This window comes from Pagrus pagrus, assembly GCF_965226575.1.
Source record: "Pagrus pagrus genome assembly, chromosome: 7".
In the NCBI taxonomy this organism is placed as follows: domain Eukaryota; kingdom Metazoa; phylum Chordata; class Actinopteri; order Spariformes; family Sparidae; genus Pagrus; species Pagrus pagrus.
The window spans coordinates 26,472,831-26,486,748 of record NC_140191.1 but is presented as its reverse complement, the minus strand read 5'-3'; the positions used below and the strand labels follow the sequence as shown (position 1 = coordinate 26,486,748).

At 41.6% G+C, this 13,918-nt stretch overlaps 1 protein-coding gene across 3 annotated transcripts in view; it reads right to left on the bottom strand.

Moving 5' to 3' along the window:
• fbxl4 (F-box and leucine-rich repeat protein 4) overlaps window positions 1–12,651 on the bottom strand; it is a 39,325-nt gene extending 26,674 nt beyond the window's left edge. For 2 of the 3 annotated variants that reach the window (XR_014622941.1, XM_084357053.1), the window contains exons 1-8: window positions 12,548–12,651; window positions 9,830–10,443; window positions 7,528–7,858; window positions 5,473–5,717; window positions 4,992–5,205; window positions 2,873–2,944; window positions 723–847; window positions 177–364 (exon numbers count right to left, since the gene is read on the bottom strand). Coding sequence is in view for 2 of the 3 variants with exons in the window: in XM_084357053.1 (XP_084213179.1) it covers window positions 177–364; window positions 723–847; window positions 2,873–2,944; window positions 4,992–5,205; window positions 5,473–5,717; window positions 7,528–7,858; window positions 9,830–10,326 (1,672 nt within the window). In the remaining variant the exon portion in view is untranslated. Of the gene's footprint in view, window positions 1–176; window positions 365–722; window positions 848–2,872; window positions 2,945–4,991; window positions 5,206–5,472; window positions 5,718–7,527; window positions 7,859–9,829; window positions 10,444–11,106; window positions 11,757–12,547 lie in introns of those variants that run through there. The other variant, XM_084357054.1, reaches the window with a different exon arrangement.
• Window positions 12,652–13,918: the final 1,267 nt, after the last annotated feature.

Genomic DNA, 13,918 nt, shown 5'->3' with positions numbered 1-13,918 from the left:
GTGCTTCTTTGACACACAGTCTCTTATTCATTGATATGATGATGGAACAAGAGAACAAGGAAAACACATTAACAGCTGTGGCTAAATAAATAGGTTATTACCATCCTATACAAGTATTTAATACATGTCAAGTGTTTGTGAAGAGATATCCACATATGTGTGTGGTAAGAGTGTACCCAGTATGTCAAGGTGCTGCAACGAGGGGCAGCCGGCAGCCAGTTCCTCTATGTCTGAGTCGCAGACGGTGCGGTTGGCAGTGAGGAAGAGTTTGCGCAAGCGGGGCAGGCTGCGGGCGAGATGCTGGAAACACCCGGTGCTGCTCTGCAGGGTGGGACACCAGCCGAGGTCCAACTCCTCCAGCATCCTGAAAACCACAGAGCATGCAGGAGAGCATGGAGGTGACTCAGACATTCACTGAAAACAGATGCACTCTGTTTTGGCTCTGTGCAGCTACAAGACTGAATAGTTTGGGTTCAGAATGTGCCAAATGCATATTATATTGTAACGCTGCAATATAAATAAATGGGGCTTAATGATACATGTGTTGCCTTTTAAAAACTCTATTCCGTGGTGAGGCATCTCATCTGCGAGATTGCTTTAAAGCATAAAGGAGGAAGTTTGTCCAGCAAGACAAACAAACAGATGGAAAAATGACCTAGTTCCTCAGTGAGGACAAGTAAAAAACTTTTTCTTACATCACCAAACCCCCTGGTACAACTAACCTGCAGCCAGAGACGAGCTCGGCCATTCCTCGATCAGTCAAGTTCCTGCAGCGCCACAGGTCCAGTGAGCAGAGTGAGCGACAGCGAGCAGCCAGCATACTGGCCACCACGTCGTAGTCCTCAATCTGCAGGAGAGACAGGCAGCTCTTAACATCTGTTTACACTCCCTCCAGCGTCTGCAGTGTGTTTGAGGCTGCATGGAGGGCCTTTAGACGGTCCACATCAACTTTAAAATGGAACCTCAAGATATGAAACTCTACAGCAGCCTAATCAAATGCTGCACTTGATTTTAGAGGATATGATTTGCAAATGGGTACCATTTCTGTAAGCAACATTAGACAGTGATTCTGTGGTTTTTGCTTCAGCTTGAGTAGATACACTGAGATATCCTTCCTGTGCTGCATACAGTCATAGAATATAAAAATGTGCCTTAAGGATGTCATACAGGACTGAGAGAATGATGTTGTGAGAAGGAATGAAATAATGAGTGAGTCGGTAGCTTGTGTATTTTGAGCAAACTTGAAATGTAGCGATAATAAAAAGCTGATTAGCTGTATTGGCTGGTTTGAGGGACATAACCCGACTTCCTTGAGAGAGAACAAAGCACTAAGAGAGAACAACTTCACAAGAAAATAAATGAAATAGTCTTTCAAGAACTGATTTGTGTTTGTGAAGCTCACATTGTTCTTTCGTCTCAGGTAATGTTGGCCATATTTCATCCTTTCATCCAAAGATGAAAGCAAAGAAATGCAATTTAACAACCGCACAGCCAGTGCCGGCACCTTACCCATAGAAATGATAGCCTACACAACATTTCTTTGAGTTAGCAGTGGAAGGATATTAAACCTTTTGCTAAAGGGTTGCTGTCATTATATATTTTGTTACCAATGAGGACACATATGCCTTAGAATGAGCACAAGAGGAAACTGCACTAAAAGTTTGAATTTTCTTGCACCTTTTCTCACTTCTTGCATCATAATTTCCAAACAAATGTCCATCAATTTGTCAGTGAATGTGGAAAATATGTATGTATAATATAGTGAAGTATATTTTAGAAAGAAATACTAAGAGGCACTGTCACCTCCCGGTTTCCTTTAATGTCTCAACTGTGATCTAATTAGTTAATGATGTAAATAAATACTGTATTTCAAGTCAACATAATTGTGACACCATGGCGGACATATTCATTGAGCAAAACATCATTAAAGAACTAGTTTGATATTTTTTCTGACATTACTTTTTCTGGTAGACAGTATGATGAATAAAACTACTCTAATATCTGTCAATGCTACGGGCAAGACAGTGTAGCTCAACATAAAGACTGTAATCAGCTAGTCTGGCTCTGTATAAACGCAACAAAACCCCTACACGGCTGGCCACACTGTATGCGTGAGCCGTGCTTCTCACCTGTGTGTCAAACGAGGCTGTGTCTTGCCTATTTTTACTGATACGCGCGCACGGTTCTTGACAAAAATCAGCCTGAAAAAAACCTGTAGAGTGTCACATCGACATCAGACCCAGCGTTTCAATACAGTTCTAATGTCTGAACGTGTCACAGACATGAAGAGAATACACACAACAGGTGAAGGGCAGTGTTTTTTCCTTCGCACTCTTTTTCTTTCTCCCTCTCTCCCTCTCTTTCCACCTCCTGCTTTCTTGCTTCTTCCAGAAAAAGAAAGAGCAAATCATTCCTTTAAGCATATGTAAAAAGAGAAACTTATGGCAGCACATTTGTTTATTAAGAAACTAAAGACCCAATTAGCTTCATCATTTCTGTAAAGTGAGAAATTGTCCCAGTTTGTGTTTGTACTGTGTTAGTATTTTTGTCATAGTTCACTAATGTTTTTGCTGTGTTGTGAAGTGATGAGGCTGACAATAAATATTTAGCCAAGCGTGGACAATTAAGTATTGACTTAAATTTTGTTCAGTTTATTATCACTGGCTTCGTCTGTTTTACACCCGACCAGTTTATTGTTAGCAGCTCTATTACTGTTACACTACTGATGCCTCTGCCATCTTTTGGACAAGCTGCTATTCAACAAGGACACATGGAAGGTTGTTTAACAGATTGTGCTTTATTTGGACTTCATCCTCTGTGTGTGTGTGTGTGTGTGTGTGTGTGTGTGTGTGTGTGTGTGTATTCTTCTCACCCTCACACAGCTTCCTAGGTTGAGGTGTCTCAGCTCTATGCAGAAAGTCAAGATGCTCAGAATAGCCGTTTGCTGCAGAGACAACAAGGAGAAAGACAAAGAGAGAAAAGTCGTGGTTGTAATTTTATTTACCCTTATTATATTTTTCATAAATCTAATCCTTGTCAGTTTGGCACCACAGTAATAAGTAAACACCACCAGCTTGAAAGTGAGATCAATAAAAAGTCAGGAATAATGGGAGGACAGCACACAAACAAACACTTAAATAAATATTGTGTGGGAGCCACATTTCAACAACAAACTAAAGCCTTTTCATCATATCTGAGTATAAATCTAAAACGTATACATTAAAATAACAATATACTGTATGTTTAAGTAACAGTAACATGTCTAGGCATGTCATCCACAGTTCCTCATAAGTGGTTTCCAGTCTGCTGGCTCACTCAGGTAACACTGGTTGTATTTAAGAGAATTTAATATGGCACAACAGATAGTTTTTACGTCTCCTCACGGAGTGGAGCACAGTGAGGACAGACGCCTCTCCAGTGGCACTGCAGCTTGGATAGAGATATGGGAATCCAACACTGCAACTGCCAACACATGTACCTCAGTGGCAGGAGAAAGTGTGAGACATGAAAGTGAAAGCCTTTTGTGTGAGTGTGTGTGTTTGCTCGAGTCTGTAGCTGGCATCTTTATAAACGCCTCCCTCCGGCGAGCTAGCCATTTAATTAGAGCAGTGACAGGGTAATGACAGCTGAGATGTCAGGGCCTCAAACAGACACACAGCTCGCTCTGTCTGCCCGAGTATAAACAACCTGCAGCATGCTGCCTGGCTCCACCGCAGAAACTCTACACTGCCTGCTGCCCACAGTGCTGCTCTGAAACATGACAAACTCTGGAGAAACACAGAGGAGCAACACCAAAACACAAGACAGTGGTTTTACACGGCAGACAGGCCTGAACCTGAGGCAGTCCGTGTCTTTTAGAGCCTCCTGGGCACAGAGTTGACTCAGTTCATCTTAAAAGACAACAACACAGAGTGAACTACTGCTAAGCAGCCTGTGGAGATCATTAGACCTACATTATGGCAGCAATTCTCAAAGTTTTATTAAATTGAAATAAGAGATTACTATACATTCATTTTCCCCTTAAGGAGTCACAAAATAAATGATGAGAGATGAAAGAAGGATGATATAAAAGAAGAAATAAAACATTTCTGCTCTGTTTGTATTTTATCTTCTTTTAACTGGTTGTGAAACATTTTCAATTTAATCTGGTTTCCTCGATATGATCTACATAGACGAGACCATCATCAACAAGACTGGCTGTTTCTATGCAGTTATTCTTAAAGCCTGCCAATGGATGGGATTCCAAAAATTAAAATATAATTGTGCTGAAGATGAATTGAGCGGTCTAACAGCCCGAGGAAAGAGGCTGCTCCGTAGTCTGGAGGTACAACAGTGGATACTTCTGTATTGTCAGATGGCAACAAAACAACTACTATAGCTTAACATTTGGCCCGGCTACAGAGCTATATCTTGCTCTTAGCTTATTATTATGAAGACATGACATTACTAGACTAACTTTTGCTTCACCTCCAAAAATATTCTGTTACATAGCGACCTTATCGTCAGCTGTAGGTTTACATGTACGAATGGTAATGTTACTAAAACAGAGTTAACTTTGTTTCACCATCAACATATTAACTTATTAATAGTATAAATAGTATGTTGTGTCTTTCTTTGTCTTGCTTTCAAATCAAATGCCCAAGCTAGTAGGATCAAGATCTGTACGACAGCAGGCAGTGGTGACACAACGACAGGAAGTGCCAAAATCAACACTGATGAGGACATCATCTGCGGCTTTGGGGAACACTGCCAGACATTTTTCACCATTTCCCAAAAATGTATGGACCAGACAACTTATTGATTAATCGAGGAAATAAATGACAGATTAATCGCCAATGAAAAAAGAATTGTTGGTTGCTGCTCGAAAGTCAGCTCTAAGCTCAAAGATGAACTGTGAAGCTAGTCTACATTTATAAACCAACTTGGAAACATATCAATAACCCGTTATTGGACAGGACTGGTTTCCCAGATACACCATTGACGGTGCCTACCTCTATCTTGGTACGGTAGAGCACTAGCCTGCGGAGGCGTGTTAGTTTGGAGATGTGTGTGAAGGCCTGCGGGTTGAGGCGGTCGCAGGAGGACAGGTTGAGCTCCTGCAGCCCCGGACAAGTCTGAGAGACAACCTCGAGACAGGCCTCATTCAGGAAGTGGCAGCACGACAGCTCCAGGCAGACCAGGCTGAGACCACAGGCCTTCATGAAGCTGAAGGAAGGAATGGATGGACAACCAGAGGCATGAGTGGAAGTAGAGAGGAGTACATTCATCCAGTATCAGCAACCTTCCTGTCCACCTGTCTCTATTTTAAACAACAAGAATAACGCCCTTTTACATGTTCTCCTATTGTCTCTGGTCATGAATTACTGAAAAAGTTTCCCTCTCTCAAAACAAATGCTTGTGCTTAGGAGTAATTACTAATTGTCAAGGTCATCTCCCTGTTTCTTAACACTCGTGGCCCGCTGACAGTCTGACCTGCTGAAGCCGGTCAGGGTGAGAGCCCCGCGGTTGCCGGTCCAGGACAGGTTGAGCCTCTGGAGGAGAGTGCAGCGGCTCTGCAGGTGTCCCAGGGAGGCGTCACTCAGCCGGCCCCAGTAGGGCTGCAGACTCAGCTGGGTGTACTGCAGCGGGTCGCAGCAGTGCTGGTGCAGCAGCTTACAGCTCTGGGCCAGACGGCTGAGGTCTGGCAGGGTCAGGTGGCTCAGGATCAGCTGGATGAGCTATGGATGGAAGATGGGGAGAGGGGTTAGGAGAGGAGAGAGGAGAAAGGAGAAAAGAAGGGTGGAGGGGGAGAAAGGGAACAAACAGTAAGGGGACAGTTAAAACATAAGGCTGTTTTGTCTGGTAGGAGGACACAGAACATTTAAGTGTAGCAAAACCTAGTAGACAACAGAGAATAACAGAGGAGAGAATGTTAATTGCGTCTCCACTGTCAGGCAGATCTAAATAGTGGTTATCTGGGACACAAAGCACTGATAGCAGGATCAGTGGCGAGGTGAGCCGGCTTGTTTTGTAACTGCGTTCGTGTGCCTCTCAAAGAGAAAGAATGACTGTGCTCGTGCGACTTTGTGTGTTGCAGTGAATTAACAATACACGTTGTTCAGGCGGGTATCAGCTGACAGATAATAGCTATATTGTGTTTCTGAAACAAACACACAGCGGTTGTGCAGACTGCTGTTAATGGCAGCGGTTTGGAGAGAAGATAAGAGAAAGAATATCAAGAGTACTGCCGGTGTTTTGAAACTTGCCTCAGACAACATGATACGTCTGCATGGCATGAAAATGACTGTGTCCGTGAGTGCGCACGAGTTCAAGTGTCAGGATGGGTCCAAGCCACAACGTTTATGTTTGTGTGGAATATTTGGATGTACAGCATACCTACACAGTCAGAGGTACATGTAATGATTTTAGAACTAGCTTCACTAAAGACCTTAGAGCTTGTTGTGAGTTATGATCATCCTCAAAAGTCACCAAATGACTAAAATGAGTTATTAGTTTTAGGGGGTTAGGAGACACATTGAGGCAAAATAGATTTTTCTGTTTTTCTTTGTCTGCCTACAGTGCACTAGTGCTTAAACAATTAATCAATTAGTTGAGTGATGAAAGATAAAGTGACAGTAAAAGTGAAAGTGAACAACAATTTTTATAAGTTATTAATTATTGTGAATGGATAAAAAGGCATTTAGCAAGCAAATATGCTTCTTTGGTTCCTGCTTCTTAAAGCATCATTATGTAATAAAATAACAGCTTCAAAATAATTTTGATGGTATAGCATCTTGTAATTTGGTGAATCGTCTCTCTGTCATTGCTACCCCGCCCCCGTCACTTGTTTCAGCACTATGTAACTTCAGTGAGAGGGTAGGATCACAGGATCACATACATGTAAACTTTAAGGTACAAGTTTTCAAGACTTAACATTGTTTTCACATAACGAATTTGTTTGAAGTTAGCACCTACATTACGGCTGGCAAATCGTTACAGACCTGAGATTTTTATTTATGACAGTGGTGTTGCAGAGGTGTGGGGGAGTGCAACAAAATAATATCTTGTTAACATGCAACTGAAAATGCAGTACTCTGAAAAAGACCAATTTCAAATGCTACTCTGCTTAATTCAAGCACTTTAAATTAACTATGTCTATTTTGAAAAATAAATTGCCTTTAAAAAATGATTTACAAGGAAGGAAACGCAAAGAAAAGTTTCTTAAAGCTCAGGAGAGAGATTTGGTGAGAAACGCTGAACATAAACGTTACTTTTATTTAACAAGAAAACTCCACGCGGCACCTTTAATGGCATCCACTAGTAATAATATGGGTACCAGCAGAATGGTGGGAGCTACATATTTGTCAAAATACATTAAATATAATAATAATAATAATAATAATAATAATAATAATAATAATAATAATAAAGGAATATATATAGATATGTATATGAAATATCCAGAAAATTAGCATTTTTAGCATATCATTTCTATCCCTACCAGGAGTAACATGCTCACACCTGAAAAGCCCAAAGGTCTATAGTCACCTCATAAGGCAGTTTGTCAAAGTAGCCATTGCCTGTCCTCTGATGTCCTCCTCCTGGTCTGAATGGACCTCCCACATCAGACAGCTCCTCCTCGCTGTCACTCAGGTCATTGATGTCGATGACAGGCATCTTATAGAGCGCCAACATGGGCCTCTCTTTTACCCCACGGAGGATAACAGCATCCAGCTCCGTGTAGTAGTCCAGCAGAGAGCTGTTGACCTCCAGACGCAGCAAGTTGGTGGGGAAGTTGATATGCTTGATGGTCGGGGAAAACTGGCGTGCCTGGGGTGTCAGCACCTTGGTGGGCTCCCCTGACCACAGCACCTCCCACCTGGACGCAAGAAAGCGTAGGCAAGAGTTGTACTGTAAAGCCGTAACAAGTGGAATTTCCTTTTTACCCCTGGAAGTAGTCCCATAACACTACTAACCTAATTTTATGCACACTGCATGTAAAGTTATTTATACACTAAACAATGGCACTACAGTGCTTTATATAGCTTTTTAACACATGGCAGTATTTAATATACATCAGGATTGCATACCCTGACTCTCATCTCATATCTTCAGCTGCTGGCTCAGTGTTTCTAAGTTTGTTTTGTGCGCCTCATGCACTGAATCCAACACACAATGACCTTTGTGGAAAAAAAGCCTTGGTTTTGAAAAACACAATGCCTCATTCATGACTTCACAGAGTGCTGTTTTGACAAAAAACAACTTTACTCATGAAGGACAGCAGTGTAGCGCCTTCCTGCTGTCTACACTGCCGACTTACAGATGATACTAGTTATATTATTATTACAGTGTGATTGTAATTCAGGATTATAATACACCGGATTTTACATGTTTTTTCAACTGCTAAAGGTCCCACAGTATATTTATTATGACACTGGTTAAAATCTATACTCTCTTGGTACTGTTAAGGAGACAAAGAGAGTAACGATGAAGCTTTGTTTGAAGAGGCTCTCTGCTGACACCGGACCAGCTAATCACATTTAAAAATGAATTGCTATAGAGGATGATGACCTTGGATGCCTTACATACAGACTATTAAGGTGCTACAGACACAAGCCAAACAGAGAAATGTTCAAACTGCATGTAAGTTTTACATCTTTCGTTTTATATATGTCACACCAGTAGTTCATTATACTGATATGACCATCCATTTACTATTGCGTGCTGTATGAAAACAAAGTGGTGAGTTTACTGACAATTAATTAAGTACATGCCCAAAAATATATAAAAATATATAATTTTTTTTACAATTAACATCTGTGCCCACAAAAAATCTGGCTAAAAATCCAATATATTAGTAACTGATTAAGTGTGTTATCCTCTCTGGAATACAAAAATATGGCATAATTGCACAAATTACAAATTGGAACAAATTGGGGTTTGGCTCGCAGTGTCATTTCAGTGCTGTGCAAGAATGTGCACCTCAGGGCTTGTTACAGAGAGTGGCTCTGCCAGGGTAAACATAGTTGGCCCCGCTTACATCTGAACTTCAGCTTTGGTTCACAGCCAATACTGATTTGATCTGGTTGGTTGTATAAAAGCAACCATCTTCTGACTGAGCACATTCCCACTACTTTTTTCCTCAGAAGGCAAATTCATATCAGTCCATTTGTCAATCAAATACTACTCTCACACTGAATGGTGTTCACCTTCCAGGTATTCATATCTTTTCATCTGCTGTGGCTTTCCTCTTTTACTACCTTTCAATTTCAGTTAGCCAGGACTGATACGTTTTCTTTTTGCATAATTTTACTTGTGCCAATTAAAGAGGTCTCTGACACCCAGTTTCACTAATGGTGTCTTCCAAAAACAAATTTATTGACGACCAACTCATCAAAAACTACCTTGCTTACCGTTTTCATTATCATTACAACTGCAGGCTTACATTTGCTCCATTTGGTTTCTTCGTAAGGAGAAACCTGAGCACTGCTCTGCTAGAACATAGTGGGAGTTGAAACAATCTACAGCAGTCATATAAAAATTAATTATAGAGCACTTTTTTAATGATGTGTAATGCAAACAAAAGAAAACAATACAGGAAGCCAATCTGAGAATACAAATACCTGGCATCAATTTGTAAGGGCATGATAATGCAAGTAATAAACACAGAGTAATTCAAATAACGGCTGTAGTGTCTCCAGGGTTTATTCCCAAAACTGGCTTCTACTTCAAAATTGTGTGTACCTGCTGGTATTGCATTGTTTTCTTGGTAGTACTGAATAGCTCAACATTCGAGTAGAGCAGTGAGAAAGACTGATGATGGTTTTTAAAGACCGATGATTGTCTTTACCTGACATCAGTAGGCGGGTTCTGGGAGAAGGGGTTGTGAGAGCAGGCCAGAATCTGGACGATGGCTCCAGGGTAATAGGTCTCAAGCACATCCACTCCTGTAGGGTAGACAGGCTCCTCGAAGCCCAGCTCAATATAATCCTGGCTGTGGAAGCCTTTGGGGGTGCGGCGGAAAGGTGGTGGAGCACTGGCACATTGTTCCCACCATGTCCCATAAGCTCTGAACACAGCCGTCTGAGTGAAGTCCCCTGAGCTGGGGTAGACGTTGGGTACCCCGGCCAGGTTCCACATGGTGTAGGACATGCTATTCTCACTGCCATAGTGGGAACTGAAGTCCAGGACCTCCTTGGCATACTGCTCCACCTCCACACTGACCGGCAACACCGCCCGCTGACCGGACTCCACGGCCCGCCGACTGGTCAGAGCCTCGCCTCGAGTCCCACTCCTGGAGCGTCGCCGCAGACAGATATAGTAAAACATGCTCAAGAGGGTTAACATGGGGGCAGTGGGGAGAAACGGAGGCTATGGAGGAAGAGCCTCCACCTACTGGAAGCACACTGCCTCAGGGCTGGGGGTGTACAAAGCGCAGGCTAGAGGCCCGGCTGCATGCATGACCTGTGGGTTAGGCAGAGACAAACAGGAACACAAGTGAGAACAGCAAGGCAGGTCTGAGGCACCGCAGAGTATAATTCCTGCTTGGTCCTGATTAGGGATCGACCGATATGATTTTGTCAGGGCTGATTACAACAATGATTATTAGTAGTCAAGGATACCATTTGGAACCAAACCAAAATACGTTTGTAAAAATATAAATGTTAGTGACAAAATTCAGAATATCTGACGGTACAATGTAAATAAGTACAATTTACCCAAGCAATGTGCTTTATTACATTTTTGAGGTACTTTACTGGAGTATTTCCATTTTCTGCTGCATTTTACCTTCACTTACACTTCAGTTACTTGCGATTTTGCAGATTCTGAAATTCATTTATTTTATCAGCAATCGGACAAAAAAAACCAACCTATTCTGATAATCAAAAAACAGTAGAATATTTTATACAACCAGCCAGGCGGATAATCGGTCGATCCCTAGTCCTGATACCAACTAGAAAATTCTGAATACTTATACCTATCTATTGCACAAAAAAGATTTAAGCTAGAAACTTGTGTCCACTACATTTTTAGCTGAACATAAATGAAAGCTTGCATATTGTGAGAGCTTACAGTAATAAACTGATTAAATATTAATATTTCTATGCATATTTTTCTGATTCTTACTTGTACTGTTGCACCTCGAGCTGTAACATGTGAATTTCCCCGTTGTGGGATAAATAAAGACAATCTTAATCTTAATACTTTCAGAGGACAAAAGCTAATGGAGATTTGTGGCAGGACTAAATGATGGGAGGGTTAGCTTTCAAAGCCTATCGACAGAAAGATGACGTCCTACTATAAGTCCTACTGTCTTACAGCAAACACTTGACATTAATGTGATACATGGTGACACTGCCTAACTACAGTTGCCACAGCTACCTTATCATCAAAGGTAGCCTAGAACCACTGTTTGACCAGTCCTCGTGATAACAACAGGCAGGCAGCGACATCTGCTTTAAACAACATGGGAGCCTGTTTATCAGGTCAAGCTGGAAAAGTCAAAAAATGCGTGTTTATCACCCCAAACCATCAAAAAGCTATAGTCTGAGTACTTCCTGCATTCCTCAATGGCAGGTTTCCTACAGGTTTTTTGGACTCTAACAGCTACCTCATACTAAACATGGTGCAGGGAACACACAAACCAACAGTGGCTCATAAACTGTTACGGGACTGTTAGGAAAAAAAACTTGCAGGGTACAAGGAACCTGAAGGTGTGGGATCTGACAACCCTGTTATGTTTTAAGCATTTTTTTCAGTTAAACTTGTTAAAGTGCCCCAGTTATTCCCACTTTAAATTTAAGGTGTAGGTTGCAGATGCACATTTAGAAGACCTTCAATAAACTTGCTATTCAAAGTAAACACAGGTACAGTCAATATTCAAAACAGGACTGGGACCACTGGTAGTACACCCAAACTGATTGACAGGTCTTCTGAATACTGGGTCAACACTAGAGGACAGTTGTATCCAGGTTTGTACATTAATGTACATAAAGGCTGGCAAAGCTTTAGCGTAAGTGTTTTATAGGTATTTATATTAAACATAAGCTCTAATGTTACGCTTACGGGAAAAACAGCACGTAGACATTCGAGCTAGTCAGTAATCAGCTCGCTTTATCAATACTACTAATGAATGGCAATAACGTTACTGTTTATCATTAAGTCTGTCTTGTAAAATGTCCACTCTTCTGTGTCTTCCTGTGTGCCGAGACCACTAAGCTAAAGTGAGTAAATGTAGCTTGGTTAACTAGGTTATGTTGTCCCAAACCTTGGCTAATTTCACATTACCGTGAATATAGCTAACGTTAAGCTAGCTACCACCGGCTGCTTTCTAAAGACCTTAACGTTAGTTCAGTACAAACACTAAAATGACCATTGGTGAAGTAGCTAACATTAGCCAGAAACGGTGAACTGCCTCTCCCAGCTTATGTTGTTGATGTTACCTAGCACACGTTAGCTTCCTAGCCTACAGACAAGCTGAGCTGTCAAAACACAACTGTTAGCTTCCGTAGCTAGCTTTGCAGAACAGAGCAATCGAAGAGGACGGGACAAAATGTTTAAAGTTTACTGTAAACGTGGATCGATATATCCATTCATCAGGAGCAGTCTTCTTCTTCCCGTTAGGATATTTTAACCAGCAAACCACATTCCTGCCGTCTACCGTTTGGTGCCTTCCCGGACAGTCGGACAAAACAGAACTAATTGAGTGCACGCTGTAACCAACCATATGAGCTTTAACATAAAGCAGGGACTACTGAAGCTTTGGCTAGTATCGAGTTTTTAGAGACGTTATGTTTAGAAAACAAAGGGCATTTTTGGCAAATGTAACATCAGTTGATGATAATAGCGATAAATTCTGCAGACCTGTTATGTGCCCTTTATTACATTGCTGCCGCACTGACCGGCTGAGTTAGCGTCGCTTAATTTTCAAAGAATTAACACATAAAAGAAAGTATATCATGTCCATGTGACAATTTCGTAAAAAATTAGTAACTGTGTATGTTGATTTCAAAACGTCTGGAATTGGACGGAGTAACGCTGGGGCATTAAAAGCCGCACAAGTTCCGAAAACAACTTATCAACATCCGGTCAGCATAAGTTAAAGCAAGGCATTCTGGGAACAGTAGTTTGCCTATTGGATGGGACGGACGGACGGACAGACAGACAGACAGATAGATAGACAGATAGATAGATAGATAGATAGATAGATAGATTTTCTCAGATAAAATCATGGTGTTTTTTCCATCAATGTACAGGGTTGTACAATATATGCAACAAATAATATCTGCTTCATGTTTTAATGTTAATCCAGTTTTATTAACTTTATTTACAATATATATACAACAATATTTATTTGAAGCTGACAATTATAACAAAGAGAGCTTCATTCCATCTCAGTGTCATCTTCAGACAGGAAGCAGCAGCAGATGTTTTGTTTCAGCCAGCTGAAGAAGCGAGTGAATCCACTCATCTCTGTCTGTTTGACCCCTGAAAAAGCAAAGGAGCACAGTCAGCCACCTGAACTCATCAGAGCAGAAGGAACAGTGAACCACAGAGTGAATCGATCTGATGGGTCGGACACAAGTCAACCTGAATAATGATCCCTACCTGTTGTTGTGTTGAAGGATTCAACCACCTCGACTGGCTGTTTTAGTAAGCCGATGCTGACAGGAGGTTTAGCAGTGACAGTAAGAGAAACTGGTGGAAAAGTAATGACAGCAACGACTGTTTGTTGGATTGTTACAGTGTCCCCCTCCAGACCAGGCTCCTCATCTTCAGAAGGGCTTGTTCTAGCCTCTGGCCTCACTACAGCTGCTGGCTGGATGCGGTCCTTTTTAGTGTTCATATTTACAGACACTTTAGTGCCACTCTGAGAGTGAAACAGCACGCAGATCTCTCCTGCTGCAACATCAGTGATGATGTTCAGCACCTCTGCTTC